General features: G+C 41.0%; 1 protein-coding gene across 1 annotated transcript in view; it reads right to left on the reverse strand.

Moving 5' to 3' along the window:
• Window positions 1-19637, reverse strand: part of ncam1a (neural cell adhesion molecule 1a) — a 947827-nt gene that overhangs the window by 22565 nt on the left and 905625 nt on the right. The window contains 1 exon segment of the mRNA XM_034177824.1: window positions 9676-9792. Within this exon segment, the coding sequence (XP_034033715.1) occupies window positions 9676-9792 (117 nt within the window).

The raw sequence follows: 19637 nt of genomic DNA on the forward strand, positions 1-19637 counted from the left end.
TGACACCAGCAACCATTGTCAATTGTCTTCCGGGGGCCAGAGCAGGCGACATCGAAGGACATTTGAAATTGCTGGCTAAGGCTAAGCGTAAATTTGGTAAGATTGTAATTCACGTCGGCAGTAAGTGACACTCGGTTACGCCAATCGGAGGGTCACTAAAATTAACATTAAATCGGTGTGTAACTTTGCAAAAACAATGTCGGACTCTGTTGTTTTCTCTGGGCCCCTCCCCAATCAGACCGGGGAGTGACATGTTTAGCCGCATGTTCTCCTTGAATTGCTGGCTGTCTGAGTGGTGTCCAAAAATGAGGTGGGCTTCATTGATAATTGGCAAAGCTTCTGGGGAAAACCTGGTCTTGTTAGGAGAGACGGCATCCATCCCACTTAAGAGGGAGCAGCTCTCATTTCTAGAAATCTGGCCAATTTTTTTGGATCCTCCAAACCGTGACTATCCAGGGTTGGGACCAGGAGGCAGAGCTGTGGTCTTATACACCTCTCTGCAGCTTCTCTCCCCCTGCCATCCCCTCATTACCCCATTCCCCGTAGAGACGGTGCCTGCTCCCAGACCACCAATAACCAGCAAAAATCTATTTAAGCATAAAAATTCAAAAAGGAAAAAATAATATAGCACCTTCAATTGCACCACAGACTAAAACAGTTAAATGTGGTCTATTAAACATTAGGGTCTCTCTCTTCTAAGTCCCTGTTGTAAATGATATATAATTGATCAACGTATTGATTTATTCTGCCTAACAGAAACCTGGTTACAGCAGGATGAATATTTAGTTTAAAATGAGTCAACACCCCCGAGTCACACTAACTGTCAGAATGCTCGTAGTACGGGCCGGGGCGGAGGATTAGCAGCAATCTTCCATTCCAGCTTATTAATTAATCAAAAACCTAGACAGAGCTTTAATTCATTTGAAAGCTTGTCTCTTAGTCTTGTCCATCCAAATTGGAAGTCCCAAAACCAGTTTTATTTGTTATTATCTATCGTCCACCTGGTCGTTACTGTGAGTTTCTCTGTGAATTTTCAGACCTTTGTCTGACTTAGTGCTTAGCTCAGATAAGATAATTATAGTGGGCGATTTTAAACATCCACACAGATGCTGAGAATGACAGCCTCAACACTTGCATTTATCTATTATTAGACTCTATCGGCTTTGCTCAAAAAGTAATGAGTCCACCCACCACTTTAATCATATTTTAGATCTTGTTCTGACTTATGGTATGGAAATAGAAGACTTAACAGTATTCCCTGAAAACTCCCTTCTGTCTGATCATTTTTTAATAACATTTACATTTACCCTGATGGACTACCCAGCAGTGGGGAATAAGTTTCATTACACTAGAAGTCTTTCAGAAAGCGCTGTAACTAGGTTTAAGGATATGATTCCTTCTTTATGTTCTCTAATGTCATATACCAACACAGAGCAGAGTAGCTACCTAAACTCTGTAAGGGAGTTAGAGTATCAATCAATCAATCAATCAACTTTTTTCTTATATAGCGCCAAATCACAACAAACAGTTGCCCCAAGGCGCTCCATAGTGTAAGGCAAGGCCATACAATAATTATAAAAAACCCAACGGTCAAAACGACCCCCTATGAGCAAGCACTTGGCAACAGTGGGAAGGAAAAACTCCCTTTTAACAGGAAGAAACCTCCAGCAGAACCAGGCTCAGGGAGGGGCAGTCTTCTGCTGAGACTGGTTGGGGCTGAGGGAAAAAAACAGGAAAAAGACATGCCGTGAAGGGGGGCAGAGATCAATCACTAATGATTAAATGCAGAGTGATGCATACGGAGCAAAAAAGAGAAAGAAACAGTGCATCATGGGAACCCCCCCCCCCCCACAATCTACGTCTAAAGCAGCATAACCAGGGATGGTCCAGGGTCACCCGATCCAGCCCTAACTATAAGCCTTAGCGAAAAGGAAAGTTTTAAGCCTAATCTTAAAAGTAGAGAGGGTATCTGTCTCCCTGATCTGAATTGGGAGCTGGTTCCACAGGAGAGGAGCCTGAAAGCTGAAGGCTCTGCCTCCCATTCTACTCTTACAAACCCTAGGAACTACAAGTAAGCCCGCAGTCTGAGAGCGAAGCGCTCTAATGGGGTAATATGGTACTATGAGGTCCCTAAGAATAAGATGGGACCTGATTATTCAAAACCTTATAGTAAGAAGAAGAATTTAAATTCTATTCTAGAATTAACAGGAAGCCAATGAAGAGAGGCCAACACGGGTGAGATATGCTCTCTCCTGCTAGTCCCCGTCAGTACTCTAGCTGCAGCATTCTGACCACTGAAGGCTTATTAGGGACTTTAGGACAACCTGATAATAATGAATTACAATAGTCCAGCCTAGAGGAAATAAATGCATGAATTAGTTTTTCAGCATCACTCTGAGACAGACCTTTCTGATTTTAGAGATATTGCGTAAATGCAAAAAGGCAGTCCTACATATTTGTTTAATATGCGCTTTAATGACATATCCTGATCAAAAATGACTCCAAGATTCTCACAGTATTACTAGAGATCAGGGAAATGCCATCCAGAGTACGATCTGGTTAGACACCATGCTTCTAAGATTTGTGGGGCCAAGTACAATAACTTCAGTTTTATCTGAGTTTAAAAGCAGGAAATTAGAGGTCATCCATGTCTTATGTCTGTAAGACAATCCTGCAGTTTAGCTAATTGGTGTGTATCCTCTGGCTTCATGGATAGATAAAGCTGGGTATCATCTGCGTAACAAGTGAAAATTTAAGCAATACCGTCTAATAATACTGCCTAAGGGAAGCATGTATAAAGTGAATAACATTGGTCCTAGCACAGAACTTGTGGAACTCCATAATTAACTTTAGTCCGTGAAGAAGATTCCCCATTTACATGAACAAACTGTAATCTATTAGACAAATATGATTCAAACCACCGCAGCGCAGTGCCTTTAATACCTCGTCAATACGAGTATCTCGTCAATAGTTTTACATCCTCATTGAAGACAACTTTGGATGCTGTAGCTCCTCTGAAAAAGAGAGCTTTAAATCAGAAGTGTCTGACTCCGTGGTATAACTCACAAACTCGTAGCTTAAAGCAGATAACCCGTAAGTTGGAGAGGAAATGGCGTCTCACTAATTTAGAAGATCTTCACTTAGCCTGGAAAAAGAGTTTGTTGCTCTATAAAAAAGCCCTCCGTAAAGCTAGGACATCTTTCTACTCATCACTAATTGAAGAAAATAAGAACAACCCCAGGTTTCTTTTCAGCACTGTAGCCAGGCTGACAAGAGTCAGAGCTCTATTGACTGAGTATTCCATTAACTTTAACTAGTAATGACTTCATGACTTTCTTTGCTAACAAAATTTTGACTATTAGAGAAAAAATTACTCATAACCATCCCAAAGATGTATCGTTATCTTTGGCTGCTTTCAGTCATGCCGGTATTTGGTTAGACTCTTTCTCTCCGATTGTTCTGAGTTATTTTCATTAGTTACTTCATCCAAACCATCAACATGTTTATTAGACCCCATTCCTGCTAGGCTGCTCAAGGAAGTCCTACCATTATTTAATGCTTCAATCTTAAATATGATCAATCTATCTTTGTTAGTTGGTTATGTACCACAGGCCTTTAAAGTGGCAGTAATTAAACTATTACTTAAAAAGCCATCACTTGACCCAGCTATCTTAGCTAATTATAGGCCAATCTCCAACCTTCCTTTCTCTCAAAGATTCTTGAGAGGGTAGTTGTAAAACAGCTAACTGATCACCTGCAGAGGAATGGTCTATTTGAAGAGTTTCAGTCAGGTTTAGAATTCATCATAGTACAGAAACAGCATTAGTGAAGGTTACAAATGACTTCTTATGGCTTCGGACAGTGGACTTATCTCTGTGCTTGTTCTGTTGGACCTCAGTGCTGCTTTTGATACTGTTGACCATAAAATTTTATTACAGAGATTAGAGCATGTCATAGGTATTAAAGGCACTGCGCTGCGGTGGTTTGAATCATATTTGTCTAATAGATTACAGTTTGTTCATGTAAATGGGGAATCTTCTTCACAGACTAAAGTTAATTATGGAGTTCTACAAGGTTCTGTGCTAGGACCAATTTTATTCACTTATACATGCTTCCCTTAGGCAGTATTATTAGACGGTAATTGCTTAAATTTCATTGTTACGCAGATGATACCCAGCTTTATCTATCCATGAAGCCAGAGGATACACACCAATTAGCTAAACTGCAGGATTGTCTTACAGACATAAAGACATGGATGACCTCTAATTTCCTGCTTTAAACTCAGATAAAACTGAAGTTATTGTACTTGGCCCCACAAATCTTAGAAGCATGGTGTCTAACCAGATCGTTACTCTGGATGGCATTTCCCTGATCTCTAGTATACTGTGAGAAATCTTGGAGTCATTTTGATCAGGATATGTCATTCAAAGCACATATTAAACAATATGTAGGACTGCCTTTTTGCATTTACGCAATATCTCTAAAATCAGAAAGGTCTTGTCTCAGAGTGATGCTGAAAAACTAATTCATGCATTTATTTCCTCTAGGCTGGACTATTGTAATTCATTATTATCAGGTTGTCCTAAAAGTTCCCTAAAAAGCCTTCAGTTGGTTCAGAATGCTGCAGCTAGAGTACTGACGGGGACTAGCAGGAGAGAGCATATCTCACCCGTGTTGGCCTCTCTTCATTGGCTTCCTGTTAATTCTAGAATAGAATTTAAAATTCTTCTTCTTACTTATAAGGTTTTGAATAATCAGGTCCCATCTTATCTAGGGACCTCGTAGTACCATATTACCCCATTAGAGCGCTTCGCTCTCAGACTGCGGGCTCACTTGTAGTTTCCTAGGGTTTGTAAGAGTAGAATGGGAGGCAGAGCCTTCAGCTTTCAGGCTCCTCTCCTGTGGAACCAGCTCCCATTCAGATCAGGGAGACAGATACCCTCTCTACTTTTAAGATTAGGCTTAAAACTTTCCTTTTCGCTAAGGCTTATAGTTAGGCTGGATCAGGTGACCCTGGACCATCCCTTGGTTATGTTGCTTTAGACGTAGACTGTGGGGGGGTTCCCATGATGCACTGTTTCTTTCTCTTTTTGCTCCGTATGCATCACTCTGCATTTAATCATTAGTGATTGATCTCTGCCCCCCTTCTCGGCATGTCTTTTTCCTGGTTCTTTCCCTCAGCCCCAACCAGTCTCAGCAGAAGACTGCCCCTCCCTGAGCCTGGTTCTGCTGGAGGTTTCTTCCTGTTAAAAGGGAGTTTTTCCTTCCCACTGTGGCCAAGTGCTTGCTCATAGGGGGTCGTTTTGACCGTTGGGGTTTTTCATAATTATTGTATGGCCTTGCCTTACAATATGGAGCGCCTTGGGGCAACTGTTTGTTGTGATTTGGCGCTATATAAGAAAAAAGTTGATTGATTGATTGATATGGCCCTGACGCATGCCCAAAAACGTCATCATTTGCATACAGTCTAAACTGATAAAACCAAGGTGTTCATATCTGTCTTGGACAAACCTCGGCACCCTGAAATGTTCTGTTCTTTGCTTCTTTTATCGTTTATCGTTGTCCCCATTTTTGCTATGTTTACCCCCATAACTCCCCAACGTTCAGTCATAGATAGTCTAAACTATACCTTTATAAAATCATTATAATCAGACAAATAATTTGGTATATACTTTTGAAAATGACTGGAGCATTTTTAAATGTTGACCCTTCTGTAGTCCTTGATTGATGCCTACCTGGCTACAGCTACCACCCTGGAAAGATCACCATAGCATGGTGATCTTTCAAACCCCTATACATAGGTGACATAAATGCCATATTAAAGGTTTTGCCACCCTGGGTGGTAGTGACCAGTGTCACAGGACACTGCCATGACCTCCAACGAGACCTGACAAAACATTAGCAAGACTCACCATAAACTGTCACATCAATGATGACATATACAGTACATTTTGATGCCAGTACGCCCTGACGTTTAAAGAAGTTAACAAGTTATGATCATGATGATTGCCACGGATTGCTCATCATGGCGAAAAGTGTGACAAAATTTCTTTTAAATATTAGGCTTGCTGTGTATTTTCACCATTATGAAATAGTGATAATGATCTTGAATGATGCTGCTGTAGGCTGCAGCTGAAGAAGAATAACGTCTGCTGTCATGTGGGCTCAATGGTGTCCTGACAGTTTCTGGACAGTGTGTCATGGGTTTTATGCTGTGTCTGTGACAGCACCTTGCTGGTTCATGGTCATCCATTTTGCTTGCATATCTCTGTGGCTAAGTTTTTAACCTTTGAAGAAAATGGGTCAGAAAGGCCAATGAATACACATCACGGCATCCCGCAAATGTGGCGTGTGTCCTCAGCAAGACATCAATAGCTCACCACGTTCCAGAGTTTGCCATCCATCACGTTAAACACTGAGAAGGTGGAAGCCCCCTTTTAGTGTAAATGTCACAGTGTGTCACAAAGATTTAATCAAAGCCATGTGGCATCACGTCGTGCATACAGAAGGACCATTCTACACAGTGATGGACACAGAAGTCAACTTTCAATTTTATTGGAAAATTTTTGTTGTTTGTAAAACTTTTGTGAACATTGTGAAATGCATTAAACCTTTAACCATAACACACCGTTTACATCTTACACATGGTAAGAGGTGGGTGATGCACTGCAATGTGCTATGCAATTATGCACATGTGCATATTAATGCACTTTAATAACACAATGTGCATTATTCTCTTCCAGATGATTACACCTGATCAAAGGACACTGCTAAGTTTTTTTTTTTTTTACACTGTTCTTAAAGTTTAGCCTCAATGAAATTTGACCAAATGGCAGCTGACCTTTCACACAGGGAAACAACACATGAAGCAATGTAGTGGACTGCAGCCTGTGTGGAGCATCTGGGACTAAAGAATGATCCATGCAAGAAAGTGGCTGCCTGACAGCCAGCTGTAATTTCAGGTTCATGAACTGTTGGACACGTCTTGATGGCTGCTGCAGCCACACTCCCACACAATGTGCCCAGAGTCAGGTTCACAGATGAGATGGTATAGGCTGCACTTCGTGTAAGTCCTGAGAGTCATTGGTGCAGGGGTTTATATCCAGATTCTGCAGCATGAAGCTGATTACTGTCCACAACTCCTTTCGGAGGGGAAAGCAGTGCAGCACAGGTTACTTCCTCAAGCAAGACTCATACCCGTTTATGACTGGTTGGACTGGGACAGTGCAGATTAAGTGTCTTGTTCAAGGACACAGTGTGATGGGGAATCAAATCCAGGTTCACATACTGGTAGCCCAAATTCTTACATACTGACCTTTCTGCTCTGTTGTTATTATATTATTGGAGAAAATATAAAAGATGTAATGCAAATAGTAGAAAGTAGTAATTTCAGAAAACTATGAAATGGTTTAATGCTAATAGACACCTTTAAATATTAGTAAAACTAAGTTTAGGATTTTTTTTGTAATAAAAAGAAAGAAATCGCTTCATCATTATTGGTTCAAGGATCAGAGATTGAAAGAGTACATGAGATAAAGTTTTTAGGTGTTATGATCGATGAACACTTGTCATGGAAATTCCACATTGATGATGTCAGAGTAAAGGTATCCCAAATTATAGCTGTGTTACATAAAGTTAAAGATTCTCTAAATAAAAGTGCACTGTTTCTATTGTATAACTCATTGATTGTTCCATATCTGACCTATTGTATTGAAGTGTGGGGAAGTACATGTAAAACCTACATTAATCCACTTTTCCTTTTACAGAAAAGAGCCATTCGAGTCATCAGTGGAAGTGGACATAGAGACCCAACAAATTCATTATTTAAAGAATTAAAGACTTTGAAATTTAATGAATTGGTTGAATACAACGTTTTAAAAGTTATGTATAAAGCTCATAAAGAAAAAATACCAAACAATTTGCAAAATAAATCTGCTAAAAGAGAAAGTAAATATCAACTAAAAGGAACTGAGGTTTTTACCAAACCCAGATTTAGAACAACTTTAAAGGAACTATTTATTTCAATCAAAGGTGTCAGTTTATGGAACAGTCTTGATTGTAAAATTAAAACTTCCAAGTCCATTTATGTATTTAAAAAAAATTGAAGTCTTCTTTGTTGCAAAAATATAACTCTGTAGAGTAGTATTGTTGTTTATTAGTATGTATTGTTTTGTTATTGTTAGTATTGTTATGATTACTTGTCATTTTATTTGTTATGTTGTAATATTCTGAAACTGATCAGATGTCTGTGTGAACAGCTCTGAATTGGTGCTGTTGATTTTGTGTCTTAAAGGGGGCAGATATGATAACCTGTTGCTTCTTTCTTCTCCTTTTCATTCATGATGAATGCTGATGTTGCAATGTCTTTTAAATGAAATAAATAAATAAATAAATGAAATTTAAAAAAAGAAATTACATTGGTTACCCATGATAAACAGTAAAAATATACACTCCCAAAAGAATAAATGGTTACTTTAGAGATTTTCACAGGATGGTCACATAATGGAGACATCAAAAAACCTCATTCTTTTCCTGTCACACATGTATAAGGATGCTGCTGGGGTGTTTCTTGTTTTCATGAAATCATCATAAATCTTAATGTTTATATTTGGAATATTCTCAGTTAGCAAGCTAGTGTCGAACATAAAGTAGAATGAAGTATTTCTATCAGCCATTCTGTCTTTATCTCTGGAGCTTCTGAATGAGCGGCCGGTGCATGTACTTAAAATGGTCAGCTGTAATATTGGAATAAATAGTTCTATGGGTGACAGACTAATGAGATAACCGGCTAACTCTTATTGACAGCATGTTTCAGGTGTTGTAGCTTGTTCAGGAGCTGAGCTGCACCAAGTGAGTTCATGTTGCTGATAAGAGCGAGTATCATCACAAAATGTGCAGAATGACATTATTTCGTTTGAGTGACCGATTAGGTATGCACTTCACGTGGGGTGTCAAAATCCAACCCCTCATCCGCATTGTGAGATCTGGGTAACAGATCAAGTTGGGGATTGCCTATTGTGGTGAAATATGATGGGGACCTTGTGTGCCCCATGGCCACTAAGGTGACCATGAAGGCCGAACAAGAACCCTGAAAATGAGACAGCTAATGGTGCTCTGGTGAAACAAGATGTCCCCAATGGTGGGTCAGGCGGAGAAAGTGACAGGTTGTAACCCAACGGCTGTGAAGACGGATGAAGGCTGTAGTAGGTCGTCAGACCCCAATCATCTGGGATTTCCCAGCCATCAGACCAGGATAAGGATCTGTCAAGGACTGTGTGTCTGTCGACGTGCAATAAAATTCCCACATTAAACAAAACCATGCACAGGTGTCTCTAGATGGACTCTGGATGTAGATACACCATCCAGAAATTGCGCAAGAAACAATCTTCCTCACCACCACGGGACTGCCACAATGGACGATGCACTTCATATCCACACATCACTGTCATGATGTTTGATGTGCATGTAAACTGGATGTTGTGCACATCTGTAAGACAGACTGTGATCCTGACACCAACATCCAGTGTGTTCGTGTATCTTGTGTCATGCACAGAAGTGTGTATGTGTACAACAGAAGAATCAAAGCTTAAACCTGGTTGACTGAGTCTGAGAGTACCTTGGAGTCATACACATGGAGATATGTTTGATCCACTCTCCACTCTGATTCATACTCACTCAGGTTCTGTCAGCGGGGTGGTCTCATTGGGTTCAGGAGGACTACCTCCTTCTTGGGTCGGGGTGTGTTCTTCCTCTGTTCTCACCTCGACAATGGGCTCCTTAGATTCATCTTTCCTGTTGTCAGAGGGAAACAAACAGTTTGCAGGAGTCTGACCAAACTGTTCCCGTAGTTTCATTAAGGTACTGACCATCACCTTGTTTTCTGTTGAAAAATTAATTTGTCACTTAAGGAGACAAACAGGTGGTGCTGTGCAGTGAGTAAAACCTCAGTGCCTGGTGGTTAGATTTTCTTTTGGCAGCAGGAACTGCTATTATACTCACTGCACAACACCACCTACTGACCACTCTTGACATACATAAGAGGATATGACATATTGTCTTGTAAAGTGAAATATCACAACAAATGTCTCACTGATTATATTCATCAACTCCATAAGTGGTGGAGTTCTGACAATAAATCGCATGAAGAACAAGCAGATTATGTCACAGCTCATACATCAGCTTTCAGTGCTGTATGTGCAGTGGTGGGGCGGGAGATATAGCAGACAAAGAGACAACTAAAACTGTCCAACCTCAGACAAACATATGTCGACCGGCTGGACACGACTCCCTATGCAAATGGGAACTACAAAAGTGAGCATCTGAAAGCCAAGCTGGAGAAAAACATGGCAACAATCTGTCCTTCTGTGATGCCAATGTACAAGTCTCACACTGTCTACAAGTTGATGTACAAATAGCTGTGCAAGAGTTGTTCCACTTGGGTTCAATGGTCTGCATCTTGCTGTGAGAAACTGTCAAGATGCATGCCCAGAATTGAAACTGCCTCCTCAACCTGCAGATCTAGACGGTTTCATCAGTTTGGTTCCTAATGAAGTTGTTGCCATTTATAATATCAGGAAAATCATTACTTCCAACAGCACATGTGGAACGACTTGTGATGTCAATCTCACAGGACATATCTCACACTGCAACCAATGGCTCTTGGAAACTTCCAAAAGAAATACTCATGAGTGTATCCCTTTGTCATCTCTTCAGAAACAAGAACCTACTCACATTGCTCTGTAAACATGGACACTGTGAGAGCGCTGTTACTAAGCTTGCCATGACGGCCCACCGCTGGCAGGGCTGCCAAAAATGGGAGAATAAGGAGAAGGATTCTAGGGGCCCATGATTGACAAGGACCCAGAAAGGCCCCTAATATGAGTATAATACTGACAAAATAATATGGGGGGTGGCCCAGTAAGGTTTCTTTTCATGGGGCCCAAAATCCCTGGCAGCGCCCCGACCACGGGTCCAATGACACGTTAGCCTATTGACTTGTGACAAGGAGGGTTTTACTGTGATGTTTTAAGCTTACACTGTATGCTTAGATTTTGAACCTGTTGAGGCCATGATGCTGTTAACCATCACCACTATGACTCAGTGGTCAGTGATCTTGCCTCACAGCAAGAAGGTCTAGGATGCAAATCCATCCACACCTAATTCCTTTATGTGTTGAGTTTCCATGTTGACCCCGTGTCTGTGTGGGTTTGCTCTGGGCACTCCAGTTTCTTCCCACCATCAAAAGTGTGCATGTTAAGGGCTCCCCTTGACCAAGGCAGCAACTCTACATCTGGAACTGATCCCTGGGTACATAAATGTGACTGCCCACTGCTCCTAGTACGTAGCTGGATTGTATCTATCTGTAATTTGGATGGGATAAATGCAGAAGACAAATTTTCCTGTATGTACAGTAACAATAAACAATCTTTTTCTAAAGCTAAATGCTGGATGGAATAAAATCATGTTCGTCCTAAATGAAAAGCTGAAGCAAAAAGCATCTAAAAATAGACCCCAGGTTGAAAAACCTCAGAGGTCCCCTTTAACCCTCTGGGGTCCAAGGGCATTTTCTTGATTTTACCATATCTTCAGTAATTTCTCTTTTAATGTACTTGTGTTGCAGGTGGAACTGTGGGGTGTCGCTGTTTCCCCATGGACTCATATAAGAAGTGGAAGTGGGGTGGCAAGTGTCAGTTTCCGTGGGAGGTCGGGGCATTACATGGGTCCATGCTTTGTGTTGATGCAACAAATTGTTTGGTGAGTTTTTATTGTTTTATGGTTTAAATTATTAACACAGAAGTAAATCTTTTTATTGTTTTATGGCAGGGTTGCATTTAACTGGACGCTTCATGTTGGCTGAACAACACATGCAGTTAGAAGTGAGACGTATGTATGTGCGTGTGTGTGGGAATTCGACGCACAGGTACATCTGTTTTACTACATAAGAGTTTTATTAAAGTTGTTGGGACTTAAATATTGATTTGCCTTGTTTTTTCTCTTACAGTGATACACTGTTTTCTGCTGTCCTTGTAGTTGTGTTCTGTTTTTTCCCTAGTTAGTCCATCTACATTTTAGTCTGTTGATGTCAGAATTAGTGTTTGTAAGCAAGGGCGCAATTTAGAACTAGAAACTGGGGGGGCAAAGTGCGAGGCCCGCAGGGCCGAAGCCCATAGGCCGGGGATCTGGGGGCCGCCATAGGCCCCCAGAAGCCAATGGTTTCTAGATAAGCTCAGATGCATTCTGAACATCCAGAACAGTAATTTTAATGTTTTTAAAAGACCATAAAGTGGACACCATTTGACTTATGCAATTTGAAACTGTGGATATAAGTACTTTATTCTGAGAATAGCCAGCACTGATTTTATTAACATCCTGTAAATAAGGTATCACCACATGTGTAGAACTCAAAAAGAATGATAGGTTGAGTTTTCATTAAAAAAAACAACTGCAATGTGGTAAAATGTATTCATAAATATGAAAGAACAGGCTCTTAATAATTATTAACTATCGCATACTGTATTTTTTTTCTCAAGATTTGTTTTTGCATAAGTTTGAAAAAACAACACATCATAAGTTTAAGATAAATTACTTATCATGAATTTAAATTTTGAAGTGCCACTAATGACAACACTCATACTGAACATAATTTCGCTTGCATAGACTGATTTTGGAGATCAAGCAATAATTGCAGATGGGCTTTCTGAGGTCCCAGATAGCTTTTCTGATTTCCTTTTCTAACTTTCAGAATTTAGTAAATTAGCATATGGTCCATTGATACTTATGTGTAGACACTAGTCCCTAGAGGCAACTATTTTTGGTTTCATATCTGGGCAAATGCAGCCCCAGAAAATTATGAATGTGACAAACAAGAAACAGGTGTTGTAAACAAGTCAATGCTGCTAAAAATTCAAACTTGCAGAAACAAAGATACTATTCTGACATGGTTTTGCACATAAGACTGGCATAGCATGTTTCAAGTACACACATATACGTCAGAAGGTGGGGGGGGGGACATACCATATTCTGTGCCCCGTGGTTGAAAAGATGGGGGGGACATGTCCCCCCTATCCCCCACCAAATTGCGCCCATGTTTGTAAGGACGGACAAACTAGTTTATTTTTGTTTGTTTTTTTATGTTTTTATTGTTTTGGTCACTTCCCTAAACCTGAAATGCCGAGGTGAACTTTTGTCACCCAATCCTCTGAAGTGCTGTGATGTAATGCTGTGCACTGGTTTGTTTGTGGTTTTGCCGTGGTTGACACTGGTGTTTGTAATTGGGTTGTTCACAAAGTGTCCTCAGGGTGGCGCAGTTGACGCAGGAATGTGATGTATTTATTTTGAGTGCAAATAAATAATATAAACTATATTGCTGACTGTCTGCATATCTACAAGCTGGTAACATTTGGCATCACAAACAGGATTTTGTAGGAAGTGACCATTTAATTTTTTGGGGGGTTGTTTTATTTGGGTTTGTATTAAGTTCAAGTGCAGGGGCAGTGGGAGAGGTTATGCGCCAGTGACTGTTGTGACTGTGGTTTGGCATTGGCTTGAGCTGTGCAGCCATGGCTCATGAGGCGGAGAAGCGGGTCATGTCACAGTGCATCAAAGAACTGGAAAATCAGCTTTTAGTATTGACAGCTACTAACATGGACTCAGAAATCCCATCCACCTCGTCAGGAGCTACAGGTAGGGGATCTGCTCGACAGACACATGCCTCTGTCATATATGTGCAGCAGGATAGAAAGCTGCCATTGTTCTCAGGCAAGGTGGATAATACCGACTCTTGGACTCTGGATGAATGGATTGAGTAGATCAGGCAGTTTGCACAAATACGAGATACAACAGAAAAAGAACGAGATCAAATTGTTTATGATCATTTGGAGGGTGCTGCACGCACAGAGACAAAATTCTTGCCAATGCCACAAAGAGAATGTATGGACTCTATCTTTAAGGTTCTGAAAGAGGTCTATGAATATATGCATTGACACATAGTGCTACAGTGCCAGCTTTATTACCATAAACAACTGGAGGGTGAGACCTTGATTGATTTTTCACATTCCCTGATGGATTTGATGGACAGGATTACTAAAAGTGATGCTCAGGCTCCGTCAGCAGCTGCCTCAAAAGATTTGCGTGACCAATTTTGTGATGGTGTTCGAGATCAAGCTTTAAAAATAAGATTGAGAGACTTGGTTAATGCAAAACCCCAGCTGGACTACATCAATCAATCAGTCAATCAATTTTTTTATATAGCGCCAAATCACAACAAACAGTTGCCCCAAGGCGCTTTATATTGTAAGGCAAGGCCATACAATAATTATGTAAAACCCCAACGGTCAAAACGACCCCCTGTGAGCAAGCACTTGGCTACAGTGGGAAGGAAAAACTCCCTTTTAACAGGAAGAAACCTCCAGCAGAACCAGGCTCAGGGAGGGGCAGTCTTCTGCTGGGACTGGTTGGGGCTGAGGGAGAGAACCAGGAAAAAGACATGCTGTGGAGGGGAGCAGAGATCGATCACTAATGATTAAATGCAGAGTGGTGCATACAGAGCAAAAAGAGAAAGAAACAGTGCATCATGGGAACCCCCCAGCAGTCTACATCTATAGCAACATAACTAAGGGATGGTTCAGGGTCACCTGATCCAGCCCTAACTATAAGCTTTAGCAAAAAGGAAAGTTTTAAGCCTAATCTTAAAAGTAGAGAGGGTGTCTGTCTCCCTGATCTGAATTGGGAGCTGGTTCCACAGGAGAGGAGCCTGAAAGCTGAAGGCTCTGCCTCCCATTCTACTCTTACAAACCCTAGGAACTACAAGTAAGCCTGCAGTCTGAGAGCGAAGCGCTCTATTGGGGTGATATGGTACTACGAGGTCCCTAAGATAAGATGGGACCTGATTATTCAAAACCTTATAAGTAAGAAGAAGAATTTTAAATTCTATTCTAGAATTAACAGGAAGCCAATGAAGAGAGGCCAATATGGGTGAGATATGCTCTCTCCTTCTAGTCCCCGTCAGTACTCTAGCTGCAGCATTTTGAATTAACTGAAGGCTTTTTAGGGAACTTTTAGGACAACCTGATAATAATGAATTACAATAGTCCAGCCTAGAGGAAATAAATGCATGAATTAGTTTTTCAGCATCACTCTGAGACAAGACCTTTCTGATTTTAGAGATATTGCGTAAATGCAAAAAAGCAGTCCTACATATTTGTTTAATATGCGCTTTGAATGATATATCCTGATCAAAAATGACTCCAAGATTTCTCACAGTATTACTAGAGGTCAGGGTAATGCCATCCAGAGTAAGGATCTGGTTAGACACCATGTTTCTAAGATTTGTGGGGCCAAGTACAATAACTTCAGTTTTATCTGAGTTTAAAAGCAGGAAATTAGAGGTCATCCATGTCTTTATGTCTGTAAGACAATCCTGCAGTTTAGCTAATTGGTGTGTGTCCTCTGGCTTCATGGATAGATAAAGCTGGGTATCATCTGCGTAACAATGAAAATTTAAGCAATACCGTCTAATAATACTGCCTAAGGGAAGCATGTATAAAGTGAATAAAATTGGTCCTAGCACAGAACCTTGTAGAACTCCATAATTAACTTTAGTCTGTGAAGAAGATTCCCCATTTACATGAACAAATTGTAATCTATTAGACAAATATGATTCAAACCACCGCAGCGCAGTGCCTTTAATACCTATGGCATGCTCTAATCTCTGTAATAAAATTTTATGGTCAACAGTATCAAAAGCAGCACTGAGGTCTAACAGAACAAGCACAGAGATGAGTCCACTGTCCGAGGCCATAAGAAGATCATTTGTAACCTTCACTAATGCTGTTTCTGTACTATGATGAATTCTAAAACCTGACTGAAACTCTTCAAATAGACCATTCCTCTGCAGATGATCAGTTAGCTGTTTTACAACTACCCTTTCAAGACTTTTTGAGAGAAAAGGAAGGTTGGAGATTGGCCTATAATTAGCTAAGATAGCTGGGTCAAGTGATGGCTTTTTGAGTAATGGTTTAATTACTGCCACCTTAAAAGCCTGTGGTACATAGCCAACTAACAAAGATAGATTGATCATATTTAAGATCGAAGCATTAAATAATGGTAGGGCTTCCTTGAGCAGCCTGGTAGGAATGGGGTCTAATAAACATGTTGATGGTTTGGATGAAGTAACTAATGAAAATAACTCAGAACAATCGGAGAGAAAGAGTCTAACCAAATACCGGCATCACTGAAAGCAGCCAAAGATAACGATACGTCTTTGGGATGGTTATGAGTAATTTTTTCTCTAATAGTTAAAATTTTGTTAGCAAAGAAAGTCATGAAGTCATTACTAGTTAAAGTTAATGGAATACTCAGCTCAATAGAGCTCTGACTCTTTGTCAGCCTGGCTACAGTGCTGAAAAGAAACCTGGGGTTGTTCTTATTTTCTTCAATTAGTGACGAGTAGAAAGATGTCCTAGCTTTACGGAGGGCTTTTTTATAGAGCAACAGACTCTTTTTCCAGGCTAAGTGAAGATCTTCTAAATTAGTGAGACGCCATTTCCTCTCCAACTTACGGGTTATCTGCTTTAAGCTACGAGTTTGTGAGTTATACCACGGAGTCAGGCACTTCTGATTTAAAGCTCTCTTTTTTAGAGGAGCTACAGCATCCAAATTTGTCTTCAATGAGGATGTAAAACTATTGACGAGATACTCTATCTCACTTACAGAGTTTAGGTAGCTACTCTGCACTGTGTTGGTATATGGCATTAGAGAACATAAAGAAGGAATCATATCCTTAAACCTAGTTACAGCGCTTTCTGAAAGACTTCTAGTGTAATGAAACTTATTCCCCACTGCTGGGTAGTCCATCAGAGTAAATGTAAATGTTATTAAGAAATGATCAGACAGAAGGGAGTTTTCAGGGAATACTGTTAAGTCTTCTATTTCCATACCATAAGTCAGAACAAGATCTAAGATATGATTAAAGTGGTGGGTGGACTCATTTACGTTTTGAGCAAAGCCAATAGAGTCTAATAATAGATTAAATGCAGTGTTGAGGCTGTCATTCTCAGCATCTGTGTGGATGTTAAAATCGCCCACTATAATTATCTTATCTGAGCTAAGCACTAAGTCAGACAAAAGGTCTGAAAATTCACAGAGGAACTCACAGTAACGACCAGGTGGACGATAGATAATAACAAATAAAACTGGTTTTTGGGACTTCCAATTTGGATGGACAAGACTAAGAGTCAAGCTTTCAAATGAATTAAAGCTCTGTCTGGGTTTTTGATTAATTAATAAGCTGGAATGGAAGATTGCTGCTAATCCTCCGCCCCGTGCTACGAGCATTCTGACAGTTAGTGTGACTCGGGGGTGTTGACTCAGTTAAACTAACATATTCATCCTGCTGTAACCAGGTTTCTGTAAGGCAGAATAAATCAATATGTTGATCAATTATTATATCATTTACCAACAGGGACTTAGAAGAGAGAGACCTAATGTTTAATAGACCACATTTAACTGTTTTAGTCTGTGGTGCAGTTGAAGGTGCTTTATTATTTTTTCTTTTTGAATTTTTATGCTTAAATAGATTTTTGCTGGTTATTGGTAGTCTGGGAGCAGGCACCGTCTCTACGGGGATGGGGTAATGAGGGGATGGCAGGGGGAGAGAAGCTGCAGAGAGGTGTGTAAGACTACAACTCTGCTTCCTGGTCCCAACCCTGGATAGTCACGGTTTGGAGGATTTAAGAAAATTGGCCAGATTTCTAGAAATGAGAGCTGCTCCATCCAAAGTGGGATGGATGCCGTCTCTCCTAACAAGACCAGAAGCTTTGCCAATTATCTATGAAGCCCACCTCATTTTTTGGACACCACTCAGACAGACAGCAATTCAAGGAGAACATGCGGCTAAACATGTCACTCCCAGTCTGACTGGGGAGGGGCCCAGAGAAAACTACAGAGTCCGACATTATTTTTGCAAAGTTACACACCGATTTAATGTTAATTTTAGTGACCTCCGATTGGCGTAACCGGGTGTCATTACTGCCGACATGAATTACAATCTTACCAAATTTACGCTTAGCCTTAGCCAGCAGTTTCAAATTTCCTTCAATGTCGCCTGCTCTGGCCCCCGGAAGACAATTGACTATGGTTGCTGGTGTCGCTAACTTCACATTTCGCAAAACAGAGTCGCCAATAACCAGAGTTTGATCCTCGGCGGGTGTGTCGTCGAGTGGGGAAAAACGGTTAGAGATGTGAACGGGTTGGCGGTGTACACGGGGCTTCTGTTTAGGGCTACGCTTCCTCCTCACAGTCACCCAGTCAGCCTGCTTTCCCGGCTGCTCTGGATCTGCCAGGGGGTAACTAACGGCGGCTAAGCTACCTTGGTCCGCACCGACTACAGGGGCCTGGCTAGCTGTAGAATTTTCCACGGTGCGGAGCCGAGTCTTCAATTCGCCCAGCCTGGCCTCCAAAGCTACGAATAAGCTACACTTATTACAAGTACCGTTACTGCTAAAGGAGGCCGAGGAATAACTAAACATTTCACACCCAGAGCAGAAAAGTGCGGGAGAGACAGGAGAAGCCGCCATGCTAAATCGGCTAAGAGCTAGTAGCTACGCTAAGCTAGCGGATTCCTAAAAACACGCAAAGTGAATAATGTGTAAATAATTTAGAGGTGATTCAGCAGAAGGAGTGCTTTAGTTAAGGCACGTAAAGATTACACTGGGAAACAAATCGTAATCTAGATAACTAGATCAATCTAACTGCGCAGATTAAACAGCTAACAGATACAGAAAAACACCGCTGTGCTCCGGAACAGGAAGTGATACAATACCGCAGTGAGAGCCAACCACCAGTAGAGGCAAGCAAGAGCACAATGGGAAGTTGTATTGACAAGTTCACATTGTGCTCTCATCCATTAGGTGGATGGCTCAGTGTGGGGGCCAGCATAAACTGAAAAGTAATCGATGTGATTCAATTTTAAATGAAACTGTTGCTTCTTGTGAAAGTGTTTTAGGCTCTTCCCAACACAGTGAACTAATGTCCCTTTTGAAAGCACAGCAGTCTCAAATGGATTTGGTTATTAATGCAACGGCCCCCCCAAATTTCCCTCCATCCAGAACTCATTACACCAGACCCCGGCGAACAACTGATGGGCGGCCTATTTGTTTTAGGTGTAGTCAGGCTGGTCATATAGCACAAAACTGTCCAACTAATGCTAAAAACGAACCCGGGGGCATTCAAAGCCAGCCTAGGCCACCTCATTGGTGACTGCTTTGAGGCAGAGGTAAATTTTGCTGGCGTAAAGTGTTCCTTGTTTGTTAGACAGTGGTTCAATGGTTACTACTGTGACAGAAAGTTACTTTAAGGATAATTTTTCTCATCTTTCTGACGAAGGATTGAGGGATTGTGGGTGGTTGGGCCTGTAAGCAGCCAATGGCTTAAATAGAACATATTTGGGCTATATAGAATTAGATGTACAGATCCTGGGTGTGTCTCTTCCCCGGTGGTGTTTGTTAATTGTGAAAGATCCCTCTGACAGCCGTATGAGAAAAAAAAAATCTGTTCTTGGAGTATTGGGTATGAATGTGCTTAACCCTCTCTATTGCGAACTGATGAAACAACATGGCCCCGACCTCTGAAAGGTGCCT

Source organism: Thalassophryne amazonica, chromosome 9, assembly GCF_902500255.1.
Source record: "Thalassophryne amazonica chromosome 9, fThaAma1.1, whole genome shotgun sequence".
NCBI classification, from domain to species: domain Eukaryota; kingdom Metazoa; phylum Chordata; class Actinopteri; order Batrachoidiformes; family Batrachoididae; genus Thalassophryne; species Thalassophryne amazonica.